The sequence below is a fragment of the Zeus faber genome (genome assembly GCF_960531495.2).
Source record: "Zeus faber genome assembly, chromosome: 14".
Classification (NCBI taxonomy): Eukaryota; Metazoa; Chordata; class Actinopteri; order Zeiformes; family Zeidae; genus Zeus; species Zeus faber.
The window spans coordinates 9,102,054-9,127,487 of NC_137200.1; the positions used below are offsets into that span (position 1 = coordinate 9,102,054).

The window sequence follows — 25,434 nt, forward strand, 5'->3', positions numbered from 1 at the left end:
TGAATAATCCATTGGGACTCTCCAAACTCCAATATCCGAGCGGCGCCAAACGCACCACGGGGTAGTTTGTTATTGGTGTCCTGTCCTTCAGTCAGTGACCGGGAATTCGATGTTTAGCCTTCGTTGCCCTGCGTAGAAGTCCTCTTTGAGAGGTAATATTCCATGACATCCAATATTCCATACCACTTTTACACAATTATCGTTTGGTGATAACCAAGAGCTAGTTCAGTTTCCGTGCACACACCGTAGCCTGCTGCGAACATCAGCAGGTTAATGCTCGACTGTAGCTGCAGAGTTAGCATAAGGGCTGTAGCTTGCTCGGACGGCGGCCGGTCGGGTCCAATTCCGTTGTGTGGCCAGTGTTTACTGGAGCGTGAAACGTTGATATACATATTTGCAATGAAATGTCACGACACCCGGTGATTACACACAATAAGCTCTATAAGCTCTCAAAATATTAAGATGTGATGCGTAGGAACAAGAGAACTTTCATCGTATCTGGCCCAGGTTCGATAGAGGGTTGTGTTTACCCAAGGAAGGGCTACACATTTGTCAAACTCGCGGGCTACAAAGTTGTCTGCTGGTGATCAAAATAATGGGAATAATGATAAACCAAAGACCAGTCCCTTAAAGGGTGCTGCTGAGGATGTGTCATGAATCCTTCTCACTCCAATTGCATCAGGTTTATAAAAAAAAAGATAAAAAACATATCTCATTAAAGTGAGAATCCGTGATATTACCTTTTTTCTAATCCCATATAATTAATTTATTTATTTATTTAGAAGTAGCCATTCAATTTATTTGAATAGCCTGTGTTCCCCTATACGCTGTTTCCATTGCTGGTGGCGGGGCCCGCCTTTCCCGGCAAGAAATGCAAAGGTCGGGGCACATGCAAGACGTTAAAGGCAGCCGCGGTGAATTGGGTAGTTGAGGACAGTAAACTTGATATGGATGGACATTCAAAAAAAAGAACAAGAAATTATCCCCGCCACCTCAAGTGACCAAGAAAATAAACAAATCAATCGATCAAAGGACGGAACACTTAATAGAATTCGAGAATTAGACCAGGGACCAAGACGATGTTGAAGGCGGATGTTGAAAGAAAAAGTTTTTGAAAGAAAGTTTTGAACAGAATTCCTGGAACTTGCAGTGTATTCCACCCAACGCGCAGAATGTAATGGATTACCGATTTAAGTTTAAACATTTTATTATTCAATTTGAATTCAAGAATTTAGCTTGAAAGTACTGGTTTTAGTTTCAAAATGTCTCAGCTTATGAATCTCACTGAGCCTCGTTGCTCTCATTACAGACTTTGAACTCCAGACCAGCATGAGCCAGCGGACGGAGCGGCGTGGGATCCATGTGGACCAGTCCGAGCTTCTGTGCAAGAAGGGCTGTGGGTACTATGGCAACGCTGCATGGCAGGGCCTGTGCTCAAAGTGCTGGCGGGAGGAGTACCAGCGGGCCCGGCAGAGACAGATCCAGGAGGACTGGGCCTTGGCCGAAAAGTAAGCACTGCCATTTTCACTGTTAGTGAATGGAATCATGGCATTCTGACCTGAGTTACTTGCAGCTGGATAATTGGTTGGTTTACTTAAGACCCATCTTATCTTATAAAGGGGTTACCCTTTACAAGATAATAATAATAATAATAATAATAATAATGATAATAATATTAATAATAATAAACTTTATTTATATAGCACCTTTCAAAACAAAGTTTCAAAGTGTTTCACAAGACAAAAATATGGTGGATAACAATACTAAAATCCATTTAAAACAGTTTAAAGGTTGTACAACATTGGGAGAGAAATATAGGAGCATAAGAGCTACATATGAGGAATAGTTTAATAAGTAAAATAAAATGTTATATAAAAATGTTTTAAATACGTTTTTTTATGTTTTATATAATTTTTAAGAAGTGACTTGAAATTTGAAAGTGAAATCAGACCACAAGCCCTGAGAAAGCTCTGTTTTTAAGAGGGGTTTTTGCAGTTTTGGCCTATGTTTTGGGACAGAGAGCCAGGATATTTTGAGGTATAAGGATTAGCTGTGCCAGGGCCAATAATATTTACCTTGGTTTTATCAATATTATGCTGCAGAAAGTTCTGAGCCATCCAGCCTTTGAGGTCAAGGATGAGTCATTGAGTGTATTAATTTGATAAAAAATTATTGGGGTTGGGCAAAGAGAGGTACAATTGAGTGTCATCCACATAGGAATGGAGGCTCACATTTTGTCTGCGGAGGACATGCCCCAGGGGTAACATTTAGAGAGAGAACAGTAGTGGTCCAAGGACAGTCCCCAGAGTTATCCCGCAGGTCATCTTCACAGAGGATCACCGTGACTTGCCAATGGCTACACTAAAAAAATCTATCTTGTAAATAAGAATAAAACTTTTTCAAAACTGAACCGGAGATGCCAACCCAGTGTTCCAACCGCGTTGAATGCAGCACTTAGATGATAGATCTAGCAGAACTGAAACTTACAATTTTATAGCATCAGCGGCACCAAGACGGTCATTCATCACTTTAAGGAGTGCAGTCTCGGTGCTGTGGTTTGCCTAAATCCAGACTGGAATGTCTCAAAGAGTCAGTTTCTGTTTAAAAATGCAATCAATTGTTCAGAAGGATTGTGCAGAAGGAGTTGAACAATTGCATTCTTAAAATAAACAGGGACATAACCAGACAGTAGAACTATGTTAATTATGCAGAGAATAAAGATCCATATACTTATTTTAGAAATCTCACAGGCAGGATGTCAAGAGCACACAAAGATGGCTTCATTTTATTGTTCACCTCGGTGAGAGTTTCAACAGATATTGTGTCGACGGACTCAAAGAGGGCAGTAGCTTGAAAATTCATTGTTGTGTCCTAAGTAGGAGGGGTTCATTCTGGGGTTCATTCTGATGCTAGAGAATTTGTTGACGAGGAAAGGTTAAAAATTCTTCACACACAGCGGAGGAATCTATCATGACACTTGGAGGAGCCTCTGTGGCTCGGTTTATTACCTTGAACAAAGTCCTGGAGTTGTCGGATCTTTTCGATAAGGTCAAGAAATTACCGTGCTATGGCATTTTTAACCTCTGTATTAAAATTTGTCGGTCTCTTTAAGTGCCAAGGTGCACTGTTAGTTTAGAAGCTTTCCACTTTTGCTCTTCCCTAACACGGTCCCTCTTTAGGGCACGTATGCTGTCAGTTATCCATGGCAGGGAAACTTTAGAGTTTTGTTTTTTTATGAAAGTAAATATGTTGCAAATTGTGAGAGGTTGTAGAATAGGATGTGAGAACCTGTAGAACATAAATCGGAACTTGTAGAACAAAAATCTGAAATTGTGTATTGAATCTGAACTTGTATATTTCACTCATATCAAATATTCACACACCTGTGTTCTGTGACAGACACAATTCACAAATGTGCAGTCACTTCAAATTCAGAACAAAGGTGTGTGAATATTTGATGTGAGAGAAAATTTCAATGTACAAGTTCGGATTGAATATACAAGTTCAGATTTTTGTTCTGCAGGTTCTCACATCCTATTCTACAACCTCTCACATTTTGCAACATATTTACTTTCATATTTCTTCTTCTGAAATGGTGCAATTTAATCCAAGAAGTATTATTAAAATGATTTAGAGCTGTATCAACATCTTGACATGAGCCAATGTCAACTGAGGAACACAGGAGAGCATCTGTGAATTTGGCCACAGAGGAAGTATTAAAAATGCCAGAGCATACAGGGTTTGGCTTATTATTGGACAGAATATTTTGGATCACAGGTGTGAACATTATGCATTTGTGGCCAGAGACATTAACATCTTTGCATCGTATATTTTATATTGAAATAGGCCATATACTTCATCTGCCCTCTCCTCTGACTGCTCCCTGTAACTGCTGTTGATGTGTCCTTCTCTAGCAGAGTAATAACCATTCTGGGCCAACTATCCCCTCAAACAAATCATGGTCAATGCACGGTGGGAGACCTGTTTGTTAACTGCGGACCACGTGGTAGCTCTTGAATAGGCTATAGGCCTCTTGGTATCTGAACACGTTTAGCTTTGGCACTTGCTCAGTCGGTCGTGGGGCTGCCACAAACTTTATGTATAGAGCAGGTGTGGAGAAGAGCAGCCTGTCAGCGAACTTCACAAAAATCCTGGATGCACGCATGCAGCTCTTGAACCAACGCACCTTGATCTTCACATTAGTTGGCACTTGCTCAGTCGTTCTCAGATGATAAGAATTAATTACCATGAGTGCTATTATCCATAATATTGTGATCAGTAGAAGTATGAAATGGTTGTTAGTGGAAGTTGATATAATTTGGGCAAGATGTTGGGACTTTACAAATCTTAAAATAAAACACACAAGCACCTCCTCCATATCCCTTAGTAGTGCCGCTGTGTCACTATGATGACATTTTAATTGCAGTTAATGACATATATTTTATGATACTATTTCATTAGGCTTTCATTATTTCATAAGGCTTTAACAGTGAAATAATACACACAAACACCACCGGACGCAGCCATCAGGAGCAATTAGGGGTTAAGTGCCTTGCTCAACACTACAGCATGCTAGCAGGAGGAAACTGGGATCGAACCAGCAACCTTTAGATTACTACAACCAGCTCTACCTCCTGAGCTACCATCCTCGTTCAAATATTGGGTTTGGTGCTTTCGCACATGCACTGCAACTCTGAGAATATCTGGACATTACCCGTAGGAGTGTATGTGTGAATGCAAATGTCCAAATCATTTGGACCGGACATTACCCAGATTTTACCCAGCCAGCACCCTAGTACAAAGTCTGTGTAATGTCAGATTGAGCGGTATGTTTGAACAGAGCAGGTAATTGCCTTGAAGCGCCCCATCCATAGCCTCCCTGATTGTTTAATATTTGGTCCATGAAATATAACTTTATATACTAAAGACTCCACCCCCAGGACGGTTTCCCTTAGCTTAAACTGCTGCTGTTCTTATTATTGTTTTCTCATTGGCAATGTCGCAGGTTGCAGCGGGAGGAGGAGGCAGCTTACGCCAGCAGCCAGGGGTCTCACCCTTTGCCCCAGGCCCAATCAACGCCCCCGCATGCCTCCCTGGCGCCTTTCTCAAAGTTTGAGGAGAAGAAGAGCAACGAAAAGACCCGTAAAGTCACCACCGTGAAGAAATTCTTCATTCCGTCATCACGCATGACCTCCAAGAAAGGTAACGTGTCTTTGGAGTGGGTGTTAGGTCCAGAGGCCTGGCTCTTGCATGGTCCATTAGTCACAGCCTGTACATCTGCGTTCCATCAACTCGTCAAATAAAAAGTATATATACTACAGTTCACAATCCACTCATTGCCAGATCGTTGTTTCAACTACAGTCTTAGTCTTCCATTCTCAGCTGCTCTTCAGTATCATATTCAGAGCGATTCCCTGTGTCGTTTACATTCCCTGAACTAACCTACTTACCTCCCTGAACATCCTGCCCAGCTCTGCTCAGCTCTACCACATCTGTCATCACTTCTCCACCTTCTGTCTTGCCTGCCATCCTCATTCCCCTTTATCACTACAATAAACCATAGTTCGTATTGGGGGGGGGGGGGTCTAACCCCCTTAATTAAGAGTTGGACCCCCCCGAAATAGGTAATAAACCTCTGAAGTTTTTTCAAAATTCAAAAAACGTTTGGAGGAACCGTCCCTTTTTTTTGTGTCCGCACTGCAGGAACTAGGACCGTTCGTAGTTCTTAAATCAACGTTTTTTTTTAGCTCCAACTGCAGGGCAGGGACTAACCGGCAGAAGAGAAGTCCGTGGTCCCTCGCCCCCGGAGCACTGAGGACAGTCCGCCCGTTCGAGTCGCATCACTCTGGGTCGGGACCAGCCCGCGTATACTCAGCGCTAATAAAAAATAACCAATAAAAATTGTATTTTTATTGTAGATGTATTGATTTCATTCATTTTATTTTCCAAGTTTAATTGAATGAAACAAAAAAAAAATCCCTGTGCTTGTCCTGATGCGAGCCTGACTGGGAGCAAACTTTTAAATTGCACCATGTAGATCTAATATAAGTAAAGATTCAGCAACTGGATTGCTTATTTCTCACCTCAAATTTGTTCAGAAACAGATTTTGGTGGTGGACTAATAAAGTGAAATCAGGTCGTTGGAAGTAGTGCTTAAACCCCATTGTCTGACTTTAGAGTTCCAGTGCAGTGCAAATACAACCAGAAAAAAATCCCATGATGGTATACAGTTCTCGGGGAACCTCCCCAGTTCTTAGTTCCCCTCAGGGAGTCCCCAGAACTGTTTGGTGCAAAAACGCTGAAGGTGTCCTTTTGTATCTGGCACCAAGACATTAGCAGCAGATCCTTTAAGTCCTCTAAATTGCGAGTTGGGCCCCCAAGGATCGGGTTTGTTGTTCCAGCACATCCCACAGATGCTCGATCGGATTGAGATCTGGGGGAATTTGGAGGCCAAGTCAAGACCTTGAACTCTTAGTCATGTTCCTCAAACCATTCAAACCAAAATTGTTTGCAGTGTGGCAGGGTGCATTATCCTGCTGAAAGAGGTCACTGCAATCAGGGTATACCGTTGCCATGAAGAGGTGTACTTGATGTGTAACAATGTTTAGGTAGGAGGTACGTGTCAAAGTAACATCCACATGAATACCAGGACTCAAGGTTTCCCAGCATCACACTGCCTCCGCCAGCTTGCTTTCTTCCCATAGTGCGTCCTGGTGCTATCTCTTCCCCAGGTAGACGACACACACACACCCGGCCATCCACAGGCCACATTCATTGTTCCATGGTCCAGTCTGATTCTCACATGCCCATTGTAGGCGCTTTCAGCAGTGGACAGGGGTAACCATGGGCACTCTGACCAGTCTGCGGCTACGTAGCCCCATTCGCAGCAAGCTGCAATATACTGTGTGTTGTGACACCTTTCTATCATAGCCAGCATTATTAGCAATTTGTGCTACAGTAGCTCTTATGTGGGATCAGACCAGACGGGCTAGCCTTCGCTCCCCACATGCACCAATGAGCCTTGGGCGCCCATTACCCTATAGCCGGTTGACCTGTTGTCCTTCCTTGGACCACTTTTGGTAGGTACTAACCACTGCATACTGGAAACACCCCACAAGACCAGATGCTCTGACCCAGTTGTCTAGCCATCACAATTTGGCCCTTGTCAAAGTCGCCCAGATCCTTACGCTTGCTGATTTTTCCTGCATCCAACTCAACTCAACTTCAAGAACTGACTGTTCACTTGCTGCCTAATATATCTCACCCCTTGACAGGTGCCATTGGAATGAGAAGATCACTGTTTTTCAATTCACCTGTCAATGGTTTTAATGTTGTGGCTCATCAGTGAATTTCCCGTATTCATGCCTTGAAGAATCTTGTAATTCTAGGAGCTCTGCAGCGGAGGGCGTTATCCACAGCTCAGATCCAAGCGATCTTTGTTCCGAACAAAGCAAATAAATACTGTGTTTTTATTGTAGATTTCTTTTACTCAGTTTTACTAATTGATTTAAACAAAAAAAATCCTGTGTGTAACCATGCGCAATGGGGACACTTCTTCACCCCCCCCAGCCAACGTGGCCCAGATTGGATATCAAGTCAACCAGGTTTCCACACATATTTCCTCTCCAGCCCCCGAAGCCCCGGCTAGCTCCCCTGCTCGAGTAGCATCAGCCCAGCTAGCTCTCCAGCCCAGAGAACCTTGCTTGGGACTTGTGGACGTGCAGGTGTTTTCTGATCTACCATTCCCTAGTGCTCGAGCAACAACCCTCTACCTACATAACAGATGAGGCGAAAATATCTGATAGTGTTCCATGGCTTTACTTATCAGCTACGGCATCAGTTATGTGGGGTCAGTAGTCACCGGTTAGCTACTCTTATCCTAGCTTTTTCTCGAAAATGAGAAAAGTTTTTGACCACCCAGTTAACGGTAGGGATGCTACCAAAGGCCTCCTGTTTCTGCATCAGTGGGGTTTAAGGCCATAGCTGCAGATTCGGGTTGGAATGACGCCCCCTTCAGGGTGTGTTTATCAACGGGCTGTGAGATTCAGTTAAGGATGAGTTAGTGGCTAGGCTAGACTCCAGCAGCTTAGATGCTAGCCATTAAGTTGGATAATCTTCTTTGTGAGCGCCGTAGAGAGAAGGCTAGCTGTCCTCCATCTTTGCCCTTCCCTAGCTCTTCCCATTCACCTCTTGTGAAAACTAGCCCTGGTCATTCCCCAAGCCTCTGTGCTGTTCCTAGTTTTCCTCTCCCCAGCTGAGGAACCCATGCAACTGGGTAGAGCCCGCCTCTCACCAGCTGAACACCTCTGGTGTTCAGCTGGTGAGGGCGGGTTTATGCATTTACTGTGGTCAAGCCGGCCATTTCCTAGCCTCCTACCCCCTTCAGCCAAAAGAGGAGGCTCACCAGTGAGAGTGGGGACTCTTGTGAGCCAAAACACCTCTCCTTCTGTTCCCCAGTCCAGAATGCAGCTCGACACCATGCTTATGTGGAACCAACACTCTCTTCTGTTGTGTGCCTTGGTGGATTCAGGAGCAAGTTTCCTTGACGCCACCTTGGTTCCCATGCTGGCAAATCCATTCAGCCACTTGACGTTCCCCTTGACACCCATGGCCGCATTTGAAAGTTCCTCACCCGAGTAACTCACATGCCTGAGCCCCTGCATCTTGTCATATCCAGCAATCATCGTGACTCCATCCAATTCCACATCATCTCTTCTCCTGATACCCCCTTGGTCCTTGGTCAACCCTGGTTAGAACTACATAATCCACACATCGATTGGTCTCCTAATAAAGTTCAGACCTCAAGCTCCTTTTGTCATTAATATTGCCTGAAATCTGCCCTAGCTCCAGGAGAGGTTGCTGCTCCGTCACCAGACACTGAACTCCCCCAGACCTGTAATCTATTCCCTCTGTTTACCATGCCCTAGGAGAATCTTTTAGTAAGCAGAAGGGTCTCTCTTTGCCACCACCTCACCCTTATGATTGTACCATTGATCTTCTCCCTTGCCTTCCAGCCGCCTGTTCAACCTGTCTCCCCCTGAGAGGGAAGCCATGGAGACCTACATTCATGACTCTATTGCTGCAGACATTATAAGGCCATCATCCTCCCCTGTTGGTGCAGGTTTTTTTCTTTTTCTCCATGAAAGATCATTAATTGCGCCCCTGCATTGACTACTATGGTTTAAATAACAGGAAAAAACAAATATCCTCTTCCTCTGATCAATTCTGCTTTTGAACCACTCCATGGAGCCACCACATTCTCCAAACTAGACCTCAGAAACGCCTGACAGGTCTGAATCAAGGAAGAAGATCAATGGAAGACTGCCTTCAGTACCCCTCTTGGCCACTTCTACAAAAGTGGAAGTGTCTGCTTATCACGGGAGGAGAGGCATCCCTAGTGGCTGAACCTCTTACCAAACTCACCTGATGACCACATCAGATATGGCCTTCATTGAGCTAAAGAGACACTTTACATCCGCACCTGTCCTTGTCCAACCAGACGCATCACATCAGTTCATCTTAGAGGTTAATGTGTCAGAGAGTGGGGCTGGAGTTGTTCTTTCTCAGTGCTCAGCTTCTGACCAGAAACTCCACCCCTGTGCATTCTTCTCCCACGATTGTCCTCTTACGGTTCGTCCTCTTACCTTCGTGCTTGCTTGCACTGTGTGTGCTCACAGTAAGTCACTTCACCAGCCATCCACCGACCTACTCCGTCCCCTTCCAGTCCCAAGTCGGCCTTGGAGCCACATTGGCCTCAACTTTATGACTGGACTTCCACCATTGCAAGGTAACACCATCATACTCACTATTGTTAACAGATTTTCAGAGGCTGTACATTTCATACCCCTACCCAAACTCCCCACAGCCTCAGAAAGTGCTGACCTCCTGGTCCACAATGTTGGCCAACTCCACGGAATCCCCACTGACGGAAATATCCCGTTACAGAATTTAGAAAACCAACACCCCGATACATCGGCCCTTACAAAATAGACTGCCGTCAAACTCAAGTTACCTCCCTCCATGAAAATTCATCCCACCGTCCATGTCTACCAAATGAAACCAGTGTCTAGTATTCCATAGTGCTCTCCGGCCGTCCCCCCTGTATCCACCCGGATCATCGATGACCACCTGACCTACACTGTCCGGCGGCTGTTGAACATAAGCCACCGAGGCCGTGGGTACCAGTACCTGGCTGATTGGGATGGATACAGCCCAGAGGAACACAACTGGATATCCCACTAGCTCATTTTGGACCCCTCCTTCATTCAGGACTTGCTGGACTACCTGCTCAGCCTGCACATATGCCTCCTATCAACTCATGAACCAAACAGTATACATATATCTACTTCAGTTCTCCATTCACTCAACGGCAAATTGTTGTTTCAACTACAGTGTCTCTCATTCTTGGGCGCTCTGCAATATCATATTCAGAGTTATTCCTCATGTTGTTTGGATTCCCTGAACTTACCGCGTTTCCCTGTGCTTCCAGTTACATTACTCTTCGGTATCCCCTGCCTGTTTGGCTGCCTGCCTCCCCTGCTCGCTTACTAAACCCCCAAGCTTATCCTCATCCAGCCACATTTACTCCCTCCATCCGTCCAACTGTCCTGCGCACCTCAGTTCTGCCATCCACCATCCACCATAGCTTCTCTACCTTCTACCTTACTTGCCTTCCTCATTCCCCTTTATCCCCACAAAAAAACCCTTTTCATATTACCTAATTTCTTGTCTGTTTCTGCATTCACCTTTACTCATCGTAACATCATTTTGGGTTCTTATGTTGGCGTTGACACAATGGCACTTCGAGTTTTGTGGTGTTTGTGGTATGTAAATTCCCTGTGCTATCCAGAACAGTTACTCCTATTTCCTGTTAAGCTCAGCTCACTGTGGATGTTATTGGACGAGGGACCTTTCACATATTGAAATACGCTGGATGACAATACAAACGTAGTATGCCATTTTGGACACAGGGATACTCTTCTGCGCTTTTCTGGCACCCAGTTTCCACGTCATGTAACCGACTGGAAAGGGGGCACGGAGGAGTGGTTGGGTTGATCGGTAAATTCAGATAAGTTAGGTGAGGACAGACAAGTTTCTACGGCATTGACCTTGATCTCAGAGATATTGTTCTGCAAGACTTAGCAGCTAGAAGATGCTACTGCGGACCAAGTAAGGGGAAGGTGTATTCGGGGATGTGGGACGTCTTATTTATCACACTTTTTTTTGTATCATTTTATTATTTTTTTATCCTTTAATCACTTTAATTGTTTCCTACACCATTGTCTTTGTCTTTTTTAACCATCTTTGTCTTCTTTGTTGTCACTGTTGCCCCAAATATGTCTTCCATTAGGGCTGGGTGGTATAGCCTAAAACCTTTATCACAATAATTTTTAACTACTTTCCGAAGTTAAAAATGTGGAAGGAATTTTCATATACTATATCACTATGTGTATGTATGTGCTGTATGTATATATAGATATACAGTATATACTGTATACATAATCTTTTTCGACATTAAATCAGAAAAATAAATCCCTTTTCAATTTCATTGCCACGGAATGTTTCAATACTATTAGTATCAATTGTGAAACAAAGAATTAATCATGACAGAGGGTTGCACTCATTAGCAAGATGGTTCATATTAGTAATTTTTAAATATAATTCCATCAATACTGTAAAAGTATAACATTTCAATAGCAAGCCCTACTCATCTTTATTAGCATGTAAGATGAATACAGTAACCTTCCAATCTACTGCTGTATATTTTAACCGGTGTGCCGCTAAACTGCCCACCCATAGGTTCCCATTTTTTCTTGTGTTATTCCCTACATCATGACAGGCATTTATTTGTTTTCCACTTCACCCCTCATGTCCTGTGCTTTCTGCATCACCAACACCATGCTCTTATCAGCCCCAATTGAAAGAGAGAACAGGGGCCTCAGGGACTGGAGAGAGATATTTTCCCCCTCGTGGGAAATTGGCTCTCCTACGGAAGGTAATGGATAACCTCCACTCCCCTCCCCTCCTCCCTAAAAGCCATTGTGGAACATTTGCACCTGAGCTCCCTATCGTTTGACAGATAACCACTGTGACACGAGGTTATGCTCACGAGCTGCCCTCGAACTTTGGCATTTGACATTTCAGCTGCCCCCCCCTGAATAAAGCAAGCCCCAGGACGTGTGGTACCATTTATTGAGTTGAGCTCCGAGGGCCAGATTTATCGCACCACCTTTGAGATTATTTCTGCATATAGAAACCTATGTGTTATTTACCAAATTACTGCAATGGTCTGGAAGCGCGCTTTTTGCACCTTGCAGACCATCGCAAAGTTTTGGGGGGGAGTTGTGCTTTTTTGTCTATCTTAACCAGATTCAAGGAAGGTTAATACAAATTTTCTTTGTGTCGAGGACCGCGATAGCAACGTGGTTGGAGGGGAATCAACTATCTCTACTTCTAGGAAATTGGGGAAATTGCTGTTCTAGAACCTCAAAAGCTGCGTCATATTTGCCATATGTCTTAAACAAAAACAACTAAAAATTAGATCTCAGTTGTTTTAATTGCAGCTCCATTCAGAACTGTGTGACACAATCATGTATCCCCAGAGTGTCCCTTTAAATAATACAGGGAGATTAGAAAATTGTGGTTGAATATACATCTAGTAATCACTTAATCACGATGCATGGAAATGTCTTTGCCTCTGAAAAGCAGATGCTAGTTAGTGCAAGTATATTAAAAGAAGACACCCTTCTAACGATGGCAGTAGAATTTGCAGCACTATCAAAGCCATCACCTTACACCTGCTATGATATGAGCGTCTGGACCAGTTTTTCTGTCCGGGCTGAGCTTGATGGTCTGTGGTCCGACACTGGTTTTGTTGCCTTGTGTTTTATTATGAGCAACCCTCGCTTATGTCTTTCGTCCTGCTAACCCTCTTTCTGATCACTGTAACTTTGTTTTGTGACTGCAAAAGAAACTGCAACTAGAAGGCAGTCCCACATGCCGATTGTGTAATTAGCTTCCGCTTAGGTAAATCAAATGTTCATTTCACGCAGAATGTGAGCAAAGATCCCACACATAAACCCTGAGTATGAACATTAACCGTAATTGGGGTAATTTTGAGGATTCATCGTAAAAGATTTAAATCAACCTATTTCACGGGTCCATTGCTACTCTGAATAGAATACACATTTAAAACCCTAGTAGGCAGGCGGTGTTGATTTCAGTTTGGTAAGTTTAGTTTGTTGCAGCCTATCACAGTACTGTCCTGTTTTGCTGTGCTTTTTGTTTTTGTGTGCTGGCTTTACTGTGTGTTTTCTAATTACATGATTGTGTGTGTGCTTTCAAAAAATGTTCTTTGTCTTTTGCACTTTCTTTCCTTGAATGCAACTTACACATTTTGTTTATTGTTTTGGCCGTACCACTCCCACCATGGCAGCGCTGGTGGCTAAGCTGAGAGGTGGGTGTCTTGTGCCATAGTCTATCTGAACTGTCCATAATGACTTCTGAAGAGTCCCCCCTCCACACACACACACACACACACACACACACACACACATCTTCCTCCTTCTCTGGGATGCAGCATTAAGACTACAAAACTGTATAAGCATGCCATATGATGTACACACACACACACACACACACCCACACACACACACACACACACACACACACACACACACACACACCAGGCACCAATTAACAAGGTATAAGGTGCTCTAGTTGTCTGCTTTGCCAGTTGCTCAGTAAGCTTATTGAATATTGACAATTGACTTATTGTCTTTCATTTGATCTAATTGAAAACTTGAGATAATTTACTTTAAAGAACCTCACCTTATTATTTTCATTTATTGGTTCATTTACTTTGCTCTGATTAAACAAAATTACATTAAAAAAATAAAAGAATGCGAGTATCTGCGAGTTACGTACTTGCCACATTTCTCACAATGTGACTAATAGCTGGCTGATGCGTTATAGACCACTTTTGTGGTCTTCGCATGAGCGTATTTTGCCACAAAATTATAATCGATGAAAGACCCACATTAACATAGAGTATGTGAAGAATATTTTGTAAAAATCCATTTTCAAGTCAATGATGAGATAAATACTATTTTAAATTGTGGCGCCAAAGTCAACGCCCACTTGGAGCTATACTCCATAAACACGCCTGGATGCAAGCGCACGCCAAAAGCATGAATGAGTCATGGTTAGAGGAGTTGAAAGTAATGTGTGTGCGTACTGAACTTCCTTAGGAAAGCATCTTTTCAACCATTGGTGCATTAGTGATTTCTCTAGTAGGCCAGCTGGAGGTTAAGGCTTAGGGTATGGGTTAGGGTCAGGGTTATGAGCCTGCTATCTGTGGTTGTCAAAACATTAGTCACTGTAGAGATTCTAAATCATTCCAAATACAAGTATGTTTAAATGCACTCTGTACACTTGACGTGGGTGCAGGCTGGGGTCTCGTTTTGTATTGAGAGGATATAGTCTACGACTTTCCCTCCTCTGGCACTGCGTTTTTACCCATTTGTGGATGGATGAACAACTTTGTGCCTTCATACTCTACTTGGACAGTAGCTGTCTGTGGGAGAGCAACGATGTGCTTTACAGCCTCAGTATCCAGAAGTGTGTCTCTCGTTCTCGCGCAGAAAAACAGAATCGAACGCGGTATTGATATTGATATCTCTCAAAGTAACTCAAAAGGTTCCACCAATCAAACAACAGTCTTCAGACATCCCATAAGCTCTTGTTCGATACAGTCAACCTGATCTGTCTGTTAGTTTGCAGAGCAAGTCTTGCTCATTACTTCTAAAGCTCTTGCTTAAATGTGTCTCTTCAAGGTATTAGCCAGTCAAAATATAAAGCTATGAGGACTAAAGCAGTGAAAAGCAATAAGGCTCTTGATAATTGTATCCCTCCAAATTCTACAGAAACTCAGGAATCCAAGACCCCCAGCCCGTCCATCACCCGCCAGTCTAGTATGGAGACAGACCGTGTTTCCAAGGACTTTGTGGACTTCTTGAAGAACCTGAGACCGGGCCGGGAGATCCACAAGCAGTGTCGCGCCTTCATTGAGACCATGTTCAACAAGAAGGTGGTGTTTAATTTCTATTGAATTTATATGTAGCGTCTGCTACCAATATTAAACATTTTAAAGCTAGACCTTATGGTCTGCATCTGCTGGGGCTTATAGATGCTGTTCTTAGCAGAACTATAGTATTATCCAGGCCGTCGAAAAAGAGGTGTCTTGGTCAGAGGACCTTCACCAGGCAAAGAACATCACTTCATTCAATTAACTTATTTTAATTCCAAGCTTAAACAGTATGAAGGAGTCTCCTTTTTTTTGAATATTGTGTGGAAAGTTTTTCTCCTACCAACAGGAGGTTAAAATTGTATTTCAAGTGGGGTTAAATCAATGGGGTAAAAAGCCTCCAGAACCCATAGCCATCCTGCTTTATTGGCCCAAATAACAGATATTTAACCTTTCATCTTATCAGGACCTTGGTGCTGATGAGTTGTCGGAGTGTGTTCAAGATTTTTACCAGAACCTGTCGGACCGCCTGCTGAGCCACTTCAAAGGTTGGTTCAGTAAAAGTTCCTTAGACATTGAGTCCCAGCAGAGCCAGAGACCTTTTATCAATAAGTCTGAACAACATCATGGGACGCTTTTTTTAGAAACATTTTAAGTATTATTTTGTGAAGAAAAGCCTATTGTAAAGCAAACACAGTAGAACCTCATCTATTCAAAGCCCATGAGAAGGACGGTCTTTCTGCACAACAAAATGTTCAGTTGACTGAAACATGGATGAATATACTGTGCATGATAACTGCTCCTTAATCCCAGTGGTTTATTTAAACTCTGCCAGAGGTTGTACTATATGAACAGTTCTAAATTATGGGAAACAACCATTTAATAAGGCCTGGGTTGAAAATCCTAACCTATCCTTTAAGCTATATTCCAACATTTTTGGAATGGATTTAATTACACAAGGGTCTGGTCTCCAAAGTTTTAAGGATCTGTTTTCACGTATGTGTCACCCGTCAAAAGGCTCCTCAGAATCCGTGGAGAAGGTGATGGACCAGGTGGAGAAGTATATCATGACTCGGCTGTATAAGAACGTCTTCTGCCCGGAGACCACCGATGACGAGAAGAAGGACCTGGCCACACAAAACAGGATACGGTATTTCAGTCAATTAACAAGACAAAATGCACCACCTGTGAAACTCAATGTGTCGGTGCTATAAGGTTGCCAGTTGGGAAATTATTATCTGAATGATGAATAAAAAATCCCATCCAGCCACATCATGTCAGAGCAAAAATCTATTTTTTTCAATTAAAACACGGACATATTCAGGGCTTAAAGTTATCTGGCACTGTGCCTGATTTCTGGCGTATGGCCGTTTTAGATTCGCAAACGATTCTCGAGGGGGGGGAACTCACTCCACATGTTTTTAGGTGTGGTTTATCCAATCATGTTCAGCGAAGCAAAGCGGTATTTCACCGGACGTCATGCGTCATCAATTTGATCCCAGTCACGAAGCTGCTGCCCACGCTCTCCGACATGTGTCCATGTTACCGGGAGCGACAGTTACCGCTTCCACTTCGGCACCGTGTTCCCGATCAAAAAATAGGTGTGTGCACGTTCACTGTAGAACATGGTCTGTCCTTCTCAATTGCTCAGCCACTGAATAAGCTGTGTAAAAAGCTATCTGAAGACAAAACTGCAGTGACAAAACTGTCCGGTTCAAATCAACATGCCAGCTATTTAAATACCCTTGCCATTGCCCCAGAGTCTAGGCAATGTAATAGTAATTTAAAAGTAGTTTACTAGTAATGTTCTTCATTATTTATTTTCCATTATTTAATAATGTGTTTTTCAGAAGGAAGCACTTCATAGTTGCTAATTGTTAACATGTCACTTTAAAGTTAGAGTTTTGCAGTTTTGAATACGGTTTTCATTCAGCATGCAATGCACATACTATTATAGGGAAATAAATAAATCTGTGCAATTCTTCGTCGTCTGACCATCCCCCCTCCCCTTACTTTAAGCCAATCATCCTGATAACATTTCTTTAAGCCACCACATCATGCATTACGATACAAGTATGTTATGGTGTTGTCATTACTAAGCAATACTGCTCAGGGGCAACTTTACCACTCAGTCCTGTGTGTGCCTGGTGTGTTTAACTCTGACTGTGTGTGTGTGTGTGTGTGTGTGTGTGTGTGTGTGTGTGTGTGTGTGTGTGTGTGTGTGTGTGTGTGTGTGTGTGTGTGTGTGTGTGTGTGTGTGTGTGTGTGTGTGTGTGTGTGTGTCGCAGAGCCTTGCACTGGGTAACCATCGAAATGCTATGCGTGTCTATGGACGAGGAGATTCCCGAAGTGGCCGACAACGTTGTCAAAGCCATAACAGGTCAGACTACAGACTTTTACGTTTAGTCTAGTTGTTGCTTAAACACAACCCATACAGTACATTTCCTTGATGATAGATGGGATGTCTTGATGTATCTCAAACCAGGCCTGATCATGGGACAAAGCAAAAAAAAGCACATGGTGTATGGTGCTACAGCCCTGGCATGATACATCTTGCTCCTGAACTTCAATGTTATAAATCAACCTACATTTTTATAAGGCCTGTGTTGAAAAATTGCAAACCTATCATTTTAAAGATCCCTGAAGAAATGTGTCATCCAAGTCCATATACACTACTCACAAAAAGTTAGGGATATTTGGCTTTTGGGTGAAATTTATGGAAAATGTAAAAACTTCACGTTACAGTGATATTATATCATGAAAGTAGGGCATTTAAGTAGAAGCATGCAATGGTGATTTCCTCATCTCAAACAATTGATTGAAACAAAAGCCAACGACAGTGGTGGGTTTACCACAACAAAAAATGTCAATGTCTCAATAACTTGTCATGTGGCCTTGAGCATCAATTACAGCTTGACAACGACGTCTCATGCTGTTCCCAAGTCGACTTATTTTCTGCTGAGGCATGGCCCCCCACTCTTCTTGAAGGGCGGCCCTCAGGTCATTGAGGTTCTGGGGTGCAGAGTTACGAGCCTCTACACGGCGACTCAGCTGATCCCATAGGTTTTCTATGGGATTCAGGTCTGGAGAAAGTGCAGGCCACTCCATTTGAGGTGCCCCAGTCTCCAGCAGCCATTCCCTAATGATGCCACCTCCATGAGCTGGAGCATTGTCGTCCATGAAGATGAAATGAGGCCTGTGTTGTTCATGCAGGGGCACAATGACTGGATTAATGATGTTATTCAGGGAGTATGGGCTTGTCACTGTACCATTCACAAAGTGTAGGGCGGTTCTGTATTGACTAGACACACATGCCCACACTGTAACACCACCACCACCATAGGCTCGTCTGGTGACAACAGTGGCTGATGCATAGCACTCTCCTTGACGTCTCCAACATCGTTGGCGGCCATCATTTCTGCTCAACGTGAAATTACTTTCATCAGAGAACAGCACTGAGGCCACTGGTCCCTCGTCCAGCGTAAATGCTCCCTGGCCCATGCAAGACCATGGTGCCTGTGCCTGGTGGTGTGGTCTGGTACCCTTGCAGGTCGTCTAGCACGCAGACCACACTGATGTAAACGGTTTTGAATGGTCTGACTCTCACCTCCCTTAAATGTGGCTGGAGTTGAATGGCATTCATCATCCGGTTTCGCAGGGCACTGTTCACAATGAAGCGCTCAACAGTGTGGGATGTGGCCAAAGGACGTCCACTTCTATGCCTTTCTGTGACTCTTCCAGTCTCTCTGTATCTCTGTTGCAACCTGCTGATGACACTGTGACACTCTAAGCTCAGTGGCCACTTCCCTCTGAGAACATCCTGTTTGAAGCCTCGCAATGGTGAGGTACTGTTGATCAATTGTGGTGGTGGTCGTCTTGGTCTCATGATGTCAAAATGTGAACAGCATGATGAAGAGGACTGTTTAAATACCAATTCTAATTGAACCAGGAAATGTATTGGTCAATTCATGGATCAAACACCTGTTGTGAATTTTGCCGTTCAGCTCCTTGTTAGAGAACAGCAAGTTGTTCAAAAAGTACTGAAACATTAAACAGTTGGACATGTGCATTTAAAAGTTTAGAGAAGGTCAAAATAAGTTCACCTGTCAAGGTTTGAGTGCATTTTAGGTTCATCCTGAAATTTCACCCAAAAGCCGAATATCCCTAAGTTAGTAGTGTATGTATTTTACTATAAAGCCAGGAATCTCTGTCTGTCTGTCTGTATATCCTTCAATATACACAATATGCACTGTTCACAATGTCCTTCATTGTGAACAGTGTCCTGCGGAACCAGATGATGAATGCCACTCAACTCCAGGCACATGTAAGGGAGGTGAGAGGCACCCAAGTGTCACCTCAGGCCATTCAAAACCGTTTACATCAGTGTGGTCTGCGTGCTAGACGACCTGCACCTGACCACACCACCAGGCACAGGCATCATCGTCTTGCACGGGCCAGGGAGCATTTACACTGGACGAGGGACCAGTGGCCTCAGTGCTGTTCTCTGATGAAAGTCGATTCACGTTGAGCAGAAATGATGGCCGCCAACGATATTGGAGACGTCAAGGAGAGCGCTATGCATCAGCCACTGTTGTCGCCAGACGAGCCTTTGGTGGTGGTGGTGTTACAGTGTGGGCAGGTGTGTCTAGTCCAGGGATCAGCAACCCGCGGCTCCAGAGCCGCATGTGGCTCTTTCATGTGGCTTTGAGAAAATAGTGTGAATAAATAATGGCTATTTAATTTAAATACATTTTATTCTATTGAGTTAATTTTTTCAATGTAATAGTTATGATTCTGGAGATTTAGGTGATCCTTGTAACATTGAAATAAAACGTGTTTTAATATTTTGTCAATCAAAATATGTGTCGCACCTTGTATGCGTCACCTGTTGCCGACCGGCTGGTGACTTATTTTGAGTTATTTATTTCTCCATATCTCGGAGTGGAATCGAGACATGGAATGCCATTCCCGACACCGATTTGAATATGAACAAGTATGCATTTGGGGTCCTGTCTATCTTTGGATCAACATACTTGTGTGAGCAAGTGTTTTCCACCATGAACTTCATAAAAAGCAAAAATGGGTCGCAACTCACTGATGACAGCTTACAGTCATGTGTGAAGCTCAAAGTTACATCATACAGCCTGGATATGGAGAAGCTCTGCAGTGAAGTTCAGGGGCAGACATCGCATTAAGCAGGTGAGAGAAACAAGCTATTAATTTTGCAAATATAGATATTTATATCGGACCCTGAACTGATGTAGTTGTGTTTCATATTCAGGTCGACGGTTGACTGTGGCACGCGACTGAGGAGATAGTCGCGGATGACGGCACACTGAACTAGACTTAAGTCGTGATAAAACATAAACTAACATTTTTTTGCCCCTTATAATTAAAGTGAATATTTATTTTCTTCAAATCCACAAATAAGTGAAGGACCTGCATTTTGTATTTTATTTCAAAGAAAAATGATACGTGCCAGTATTCTTTTTTTTAGAGTTCAAAAGAATTTAGTGTTTTGCTGTCAAGCACAGAAAAAAAATGACAGTTTTCAGTTTGTAATTCTTTCATTTCATAAATGCAACAAACTACAGTTCTTATATACAGTACATAGCATAAGTGTAATAAAACTATACTGTATATCCGGTGTTATCTTCATTATAGCGGTCAAATAGGTTTTGCGGCTCCAGGTGGGTTTTATTTGGTGGGAATCACGCCCAAATGGCTCTTTTAATGCTGAAGGTTGCCGACCCCTGGTCTAGTCAATACAGGACTGCCCTACACTTTGTGAATGGTACAGTGACAAGCCCATACTATCTGAATAACACCATTAATCCAGTCATTGTGCCCCTCATGAACAACACAGGCCTCATTTCATTTTCATGGAGGACAATGCTCCAGCTCATCGAGGTTGCATCATTAGGGAACCGCTGCTGGAGACTGGGGTACCTCAAATGGAGTGGCCTGCACTTTCTCCAGACCTGAATCCCATAGAAAACCTATGGGATCAGCTGAGTCGCCTTGTAGAGGCTCGTAACTCTGTACCCCAGAACCTCAATGACCTGAGGGCCGCCCTTCAAGAAGAGTGGGGGGCCAGGCCTCAGCAGACAATAAGTCGACTTGTGAACAGCATGAGACGTCGTTGTCAAGCTGTAATTGATGCTCAAGGGCACATGACAAGTTATTGAGACATTGACATTTTTTGTTGTGGTAAAGATTGTTGTTGTTCTTCTTCTAAACCCACCACTGTTGTTGGCTTTTGTTTCAATCAATTGTTTGAGATGAGGAAATCACCATTGCATGCTTCTACTTAAATGCCCTACTTTCATGATATAATATCACTGTAGCGTGAAGTTTTTACGTTTTCCATAAATTTCACCCGAAAGCCAAATATCCCTAACTTTTTGTGAGTAGTGTATATATCTTATATATATATATATATCTTGACAACTGTTCATCCGATCTCCTTCACACTTGGCAGGTGTATTGCTCTGAACCCAAGATCATGCAATGCAATTTGGACACGCAACACGTGTAATATTAATAAGTCTTCATTAAACAGTGAACAGCAAGCTAGCGGGGAACGGTGCTTCAGGGCTCTGCGACTGAGTCACAAAGAGTGTCTTTCCTCGGTGTATGACTTTTAACCGGCAGTTTCATCTTCCATTATGGAACACAGGGTTGAGTCAGTGACATTTTGTTAAACTGTGCCATTAAAATGTCTTAGAAAGTCTTACATTTTGAACGGGCATGCATTTGTGTAAATGTGTAAAATTTGAACCCGTTTTTTCTGTCCCTGTGCCCTATGCCCTCCCCCAGATGTAATTGAGATGGACTCCAAGCGGGTGCCACGAGACAAGCTGGCTTGTATCACACGCTGCAGCAAGCACATCTTCAGCGCCATCAGGATTACCAAAAATGAGCCGGCGTCAGCCGACGACTTCCTGCCGGCGCTCATCTACATTGTTCTGAAGGCCAACCCGCCACGGCTGCAGTCCAACATCCAGTACATCACCCGTTTCTGCAACCCCAGCAGGCTGATGACAGGGGAGGACGGCTACTACTTCACCAATCTGGTGAGGCTGCTTCCGAAGATGGAAAAAAAATACAATTAAAAGTCCTTAAATGACTGTTTGTTAACAATAAATTCCAGTCTTTTTTGTGGAAGCATTTGTGAAGTGTATACAAAAAAAAAAGATCTCAGATTTTGTACTCTAGCATGCTCCGGCCTCGGTGTCACCACTGTTTACCGTGCATTTTAAACGAGGAACGAAAGGCTTTGTAAGTCCTGCCCTCCTGAGCCTCCCTGTGTGTGCAGTGCTGTGCGGTGGCCTTCATCGAGAAGCTGGACGCCCAGTCCCTCAACCTGTCCCCGGAGGAGTTTGAGCGCTACATGTCGGGCCAGGCTTCCCCCCGGCGGCCCGACTCTGACGGCAGCTGGCCCCTGGGCGGCTCGCCCTCCGGCGCCCCCACAGACCCCGGCGCTGCCGACCCCGTCTTAGCCCAGCTCCGGCAGAACCTGGAGGTGCTGTCGAGCCTGAGCAGCAGACAGGAGAAGCTGACGGAGGACGCCAGGAGCCTGCAGAGCGAGCTGCTGTCCTGGGAGGAGAGCGTGAGGAGGGAGGTGCAGGACATCCTGGAGAGGTACCCCCTGGAGATCCGGCCGCCCCCGCTGGCGGCCATCGATGCAGATAACGTGGGGGACGAGCGGCTGCCGCCTCCCCTCACGCCTCAAGTGTTTGCTGGCTAGTGCACTCCAAAGTGGGAGGGTGTGAGTTTTTCCAAAACACCTGTGTGTGTTAAACAGATTGATCATTAAGGGATATTATGGTTTCAGTGTGTTAACTTTTGAGGATAGTTGAATCTGCTCCTTACCAATGAGACGAATCCCCCTTAGGAGGTACTTTTGCTGGACATATGTCTACTGGTCACATCTCAACAATAGGGCTGAGGGAATTTGAGAATATATTCAATTACCATTTCTTCCTTTCTTTCATTTTGGTTTTGTTTTTATACAGCTGTCAATTCTTTCCTGACTTCTACCAAACTGAGAAATTCAAAAACCCATTGGGCGTCATTCACAAAACGTACACAGTCGGACAGTTCTATTTTATAGAAGAAAATAAATTGACACAAGGGTTTTTATTGACTCTAGCCAGCATTACGCTTTGGATGCACTGCAACAATTCCAAAAAGTAGTCCTAAATTAAATCTGATATTATAATTATTCAAAACATGTAAAAAAGACACTAAGTCACCTTGCTATAATGTGAATTTCCCCTTCGAGCTCTCAAGGTGCGTCCACGTCCAGGATGGTTTACATGATTGTTACTGTGCCTAGTAACACTTTTACTGTGCATCAACTGACTTTTTTATTTCTTTATTGGGGAAGAAACAACCATTTTTATCCTTTTCACATCCCCCAGCCTCGGGAAATTGTGTAAATTTCAATACTAACATAGATGCAAGGAGCGGTGAAAAGGGACGTTTTCAAACTTAATTTAGCCGCTTTAAATACTTTAAAGACACATTTGTGGATAATTTAAAATATTTGCAAGATTGGTTGTACAGTAAAGCAACATAAAGGGATTTTGTCCATATATTCATATAGTAAACAGTTTTATCTGATGCCTGTTATCGCTCATGACACTCCAGGAACACTCCTTGGTTCAGATATGAAAAAGTATTTTTACGGAAGAGGATTAGGTTCACGTGGAAAGGAAATATTGCATTTGAGGAAAAGACAGACAGTCTGAATTCTGAGTTAAATCTTCCAATCCTGAGAATAAAGTCAGAATTCTGTTGTTAAACTCATTAAAAAAGCAACAACAACAGCAAACACATTTTCACATATCAATTTTTTTTTTCATCTTGCCCTAATCCTTTCCTGGAGATTTTTGCATTTCACATTATTATTATTATTATTATTATTATTATTATTATTATTATTGTGTTTTTATTCTGGCATTCTTGACATTGCACACAATGCATTATTACATTTCTGTCTGATCATCACAAACTGTCAGCTGTAAGTTTGGCAACAGCGTTCTATTTGTAAATCCTCATTTTGATGACATTTTGAACATATTGAACATTTGTCTCCCTAACCCTAAATGAATGCAGTAGGAAGCATGCTCCTGTGGTTATCATCTATCGGCACTGAGCGATAGCTGCTGTTTTTATTTCCTCAATTCACCCCTGAAAGTGTTAACTTATTGTTTTTTTAACTTGACGTTGTAATAGTGCAACTTAAGTTAATAGTTTCACTTGTGTTCTAAAACGCTAAGTGGGTTTTATGGCAGAAGCAAAAGCACTACTTGTCTGTGTGTACCATTTATCTGGCTGCTGTGTGGCTATTCAGCAAACAAACAAACAAAAAAGATTTGAATTAACAAATGAATTCTAGATTGGAGCTTTAAGCTGACATCATAAATCTGTATATGTTTGTCAAGGTTTGAAAGACAATTGAAATTCTATCACGTGTGTGGCTGTGTTTATTTGATAAAAACCTGTCAACCTGACGCCTGAAATGGGTTTAGTGCTGCCTCCCAACACTTCAGCATGCATTCAAGTGGAGGTGCTAAAATAAATAAACATCATACATACCGTACATAAGTATCAGGAATGTAATTAAAACAAATGTCATGCTTACAAGTATACTTAAAAATACACAGTACTAATAATAACCATTAGGTACCGAGACTTGTCAATCAAGGAGGCCCGCTACATGGTGATAATATATTGATTCATCTGGCCCGCGAATTATTTTTACAAACCACTATGCTTACTAAATCCATGTACTGAATGTTTTTAAAATATAAAACAGAATGAAGTAGATCATAATGGAGCTATTTTTAACTAATAATGTGAGAGAAATTAAACAAAACAGGCCAGTTTTCCCTTGAAGTTCAACATGGCCCCCCTAGAAGAAGACAACCTGGCCAGTGGCCCCCAGGGTCATTTGAGTTTGAGACCCCTGCACTAAGGTATTTGGAGAAGTTTCTTCTTTTCTGTTTGAGTTGGGGTTTTCTGGAGCAGAACCTAGTGGCAATTGGCTGAACTGCAGTTCTCAGCACTTCCACACCCCCCTGGCCTGAATTTATTCAATTTCACCAGGGATGGTTAAAAATGGCTATTCTGCTTCCGCCGTGGCACTCCTGATTTAGTATTTGGGTCAGCTTTTTCATGGCAAAAAAAACCAAAGTGTCGAAAGCGGAGGAAAGAGAACTACATATACAAAAAGAAATACTTGAAATAAAGCAGTGATTCAATTGGTGTGATGTTGTGATAGGAATTATCTTAATATAAGATAAGACTCATAAACAGCATTCTAGGCCAGTCAATTTACAGTAAATCAAAAGAAAAAAAATACATTTTCAAGATTTTTTCTTTTTGCAGTGTTCAACAGA

General features: G+C 43.0%; 1 protein-coding gene across 2 annotated transcripts; it reads left to right on the forward strand.

Moving 5' to 3' along the window:
• Nucleotides 1–50: 50 nt before the first annotated feature.
• Nucleotides 51–24,501, forward strand: rabgef1 (RAB guanine nucleotide exchange factor (GEF) 1). Of its 2 annotated transcripts, XM_080013109.1 has the most exons (10): nucleotides 51–152; nucleotides 1,310–1,508; nucleotides 5,006–5,202; nucleotides 11,912–11,995; nucleotides 14,925–15,088; nucleotides 15,492–15,573; nucleotides 16,043–16,175; nucleotides 17,314–17,405; nucleotides 21,845–22,101; nucleotides 22,344–24,501. In XM_080013109.1, exons 2-10 carry the CDS (start codon nucleotides 1,330–1,332, stop codon nucleotides 22,773–22,775), a joined length of 1,620 nt encoding a protein of 539 aa, XP_079869235.1. In that variant the 5' UTR covers nucleotides 51–152; nucleotides 1,310–1,329; the 3' UTR covers nucleotides 22,776–24,501. The 2 variants fall into 2 exon arrangements, with proteins under 2 accessions (XP_079869235.1, XP_079869234.1); XM_080013108.1 differs by lacking the exon at nucleotides 11,912–11,995.
• The last annotated feature ends 933 nt before the right edge of the window (nucleotides 24,502–25,434 follow it).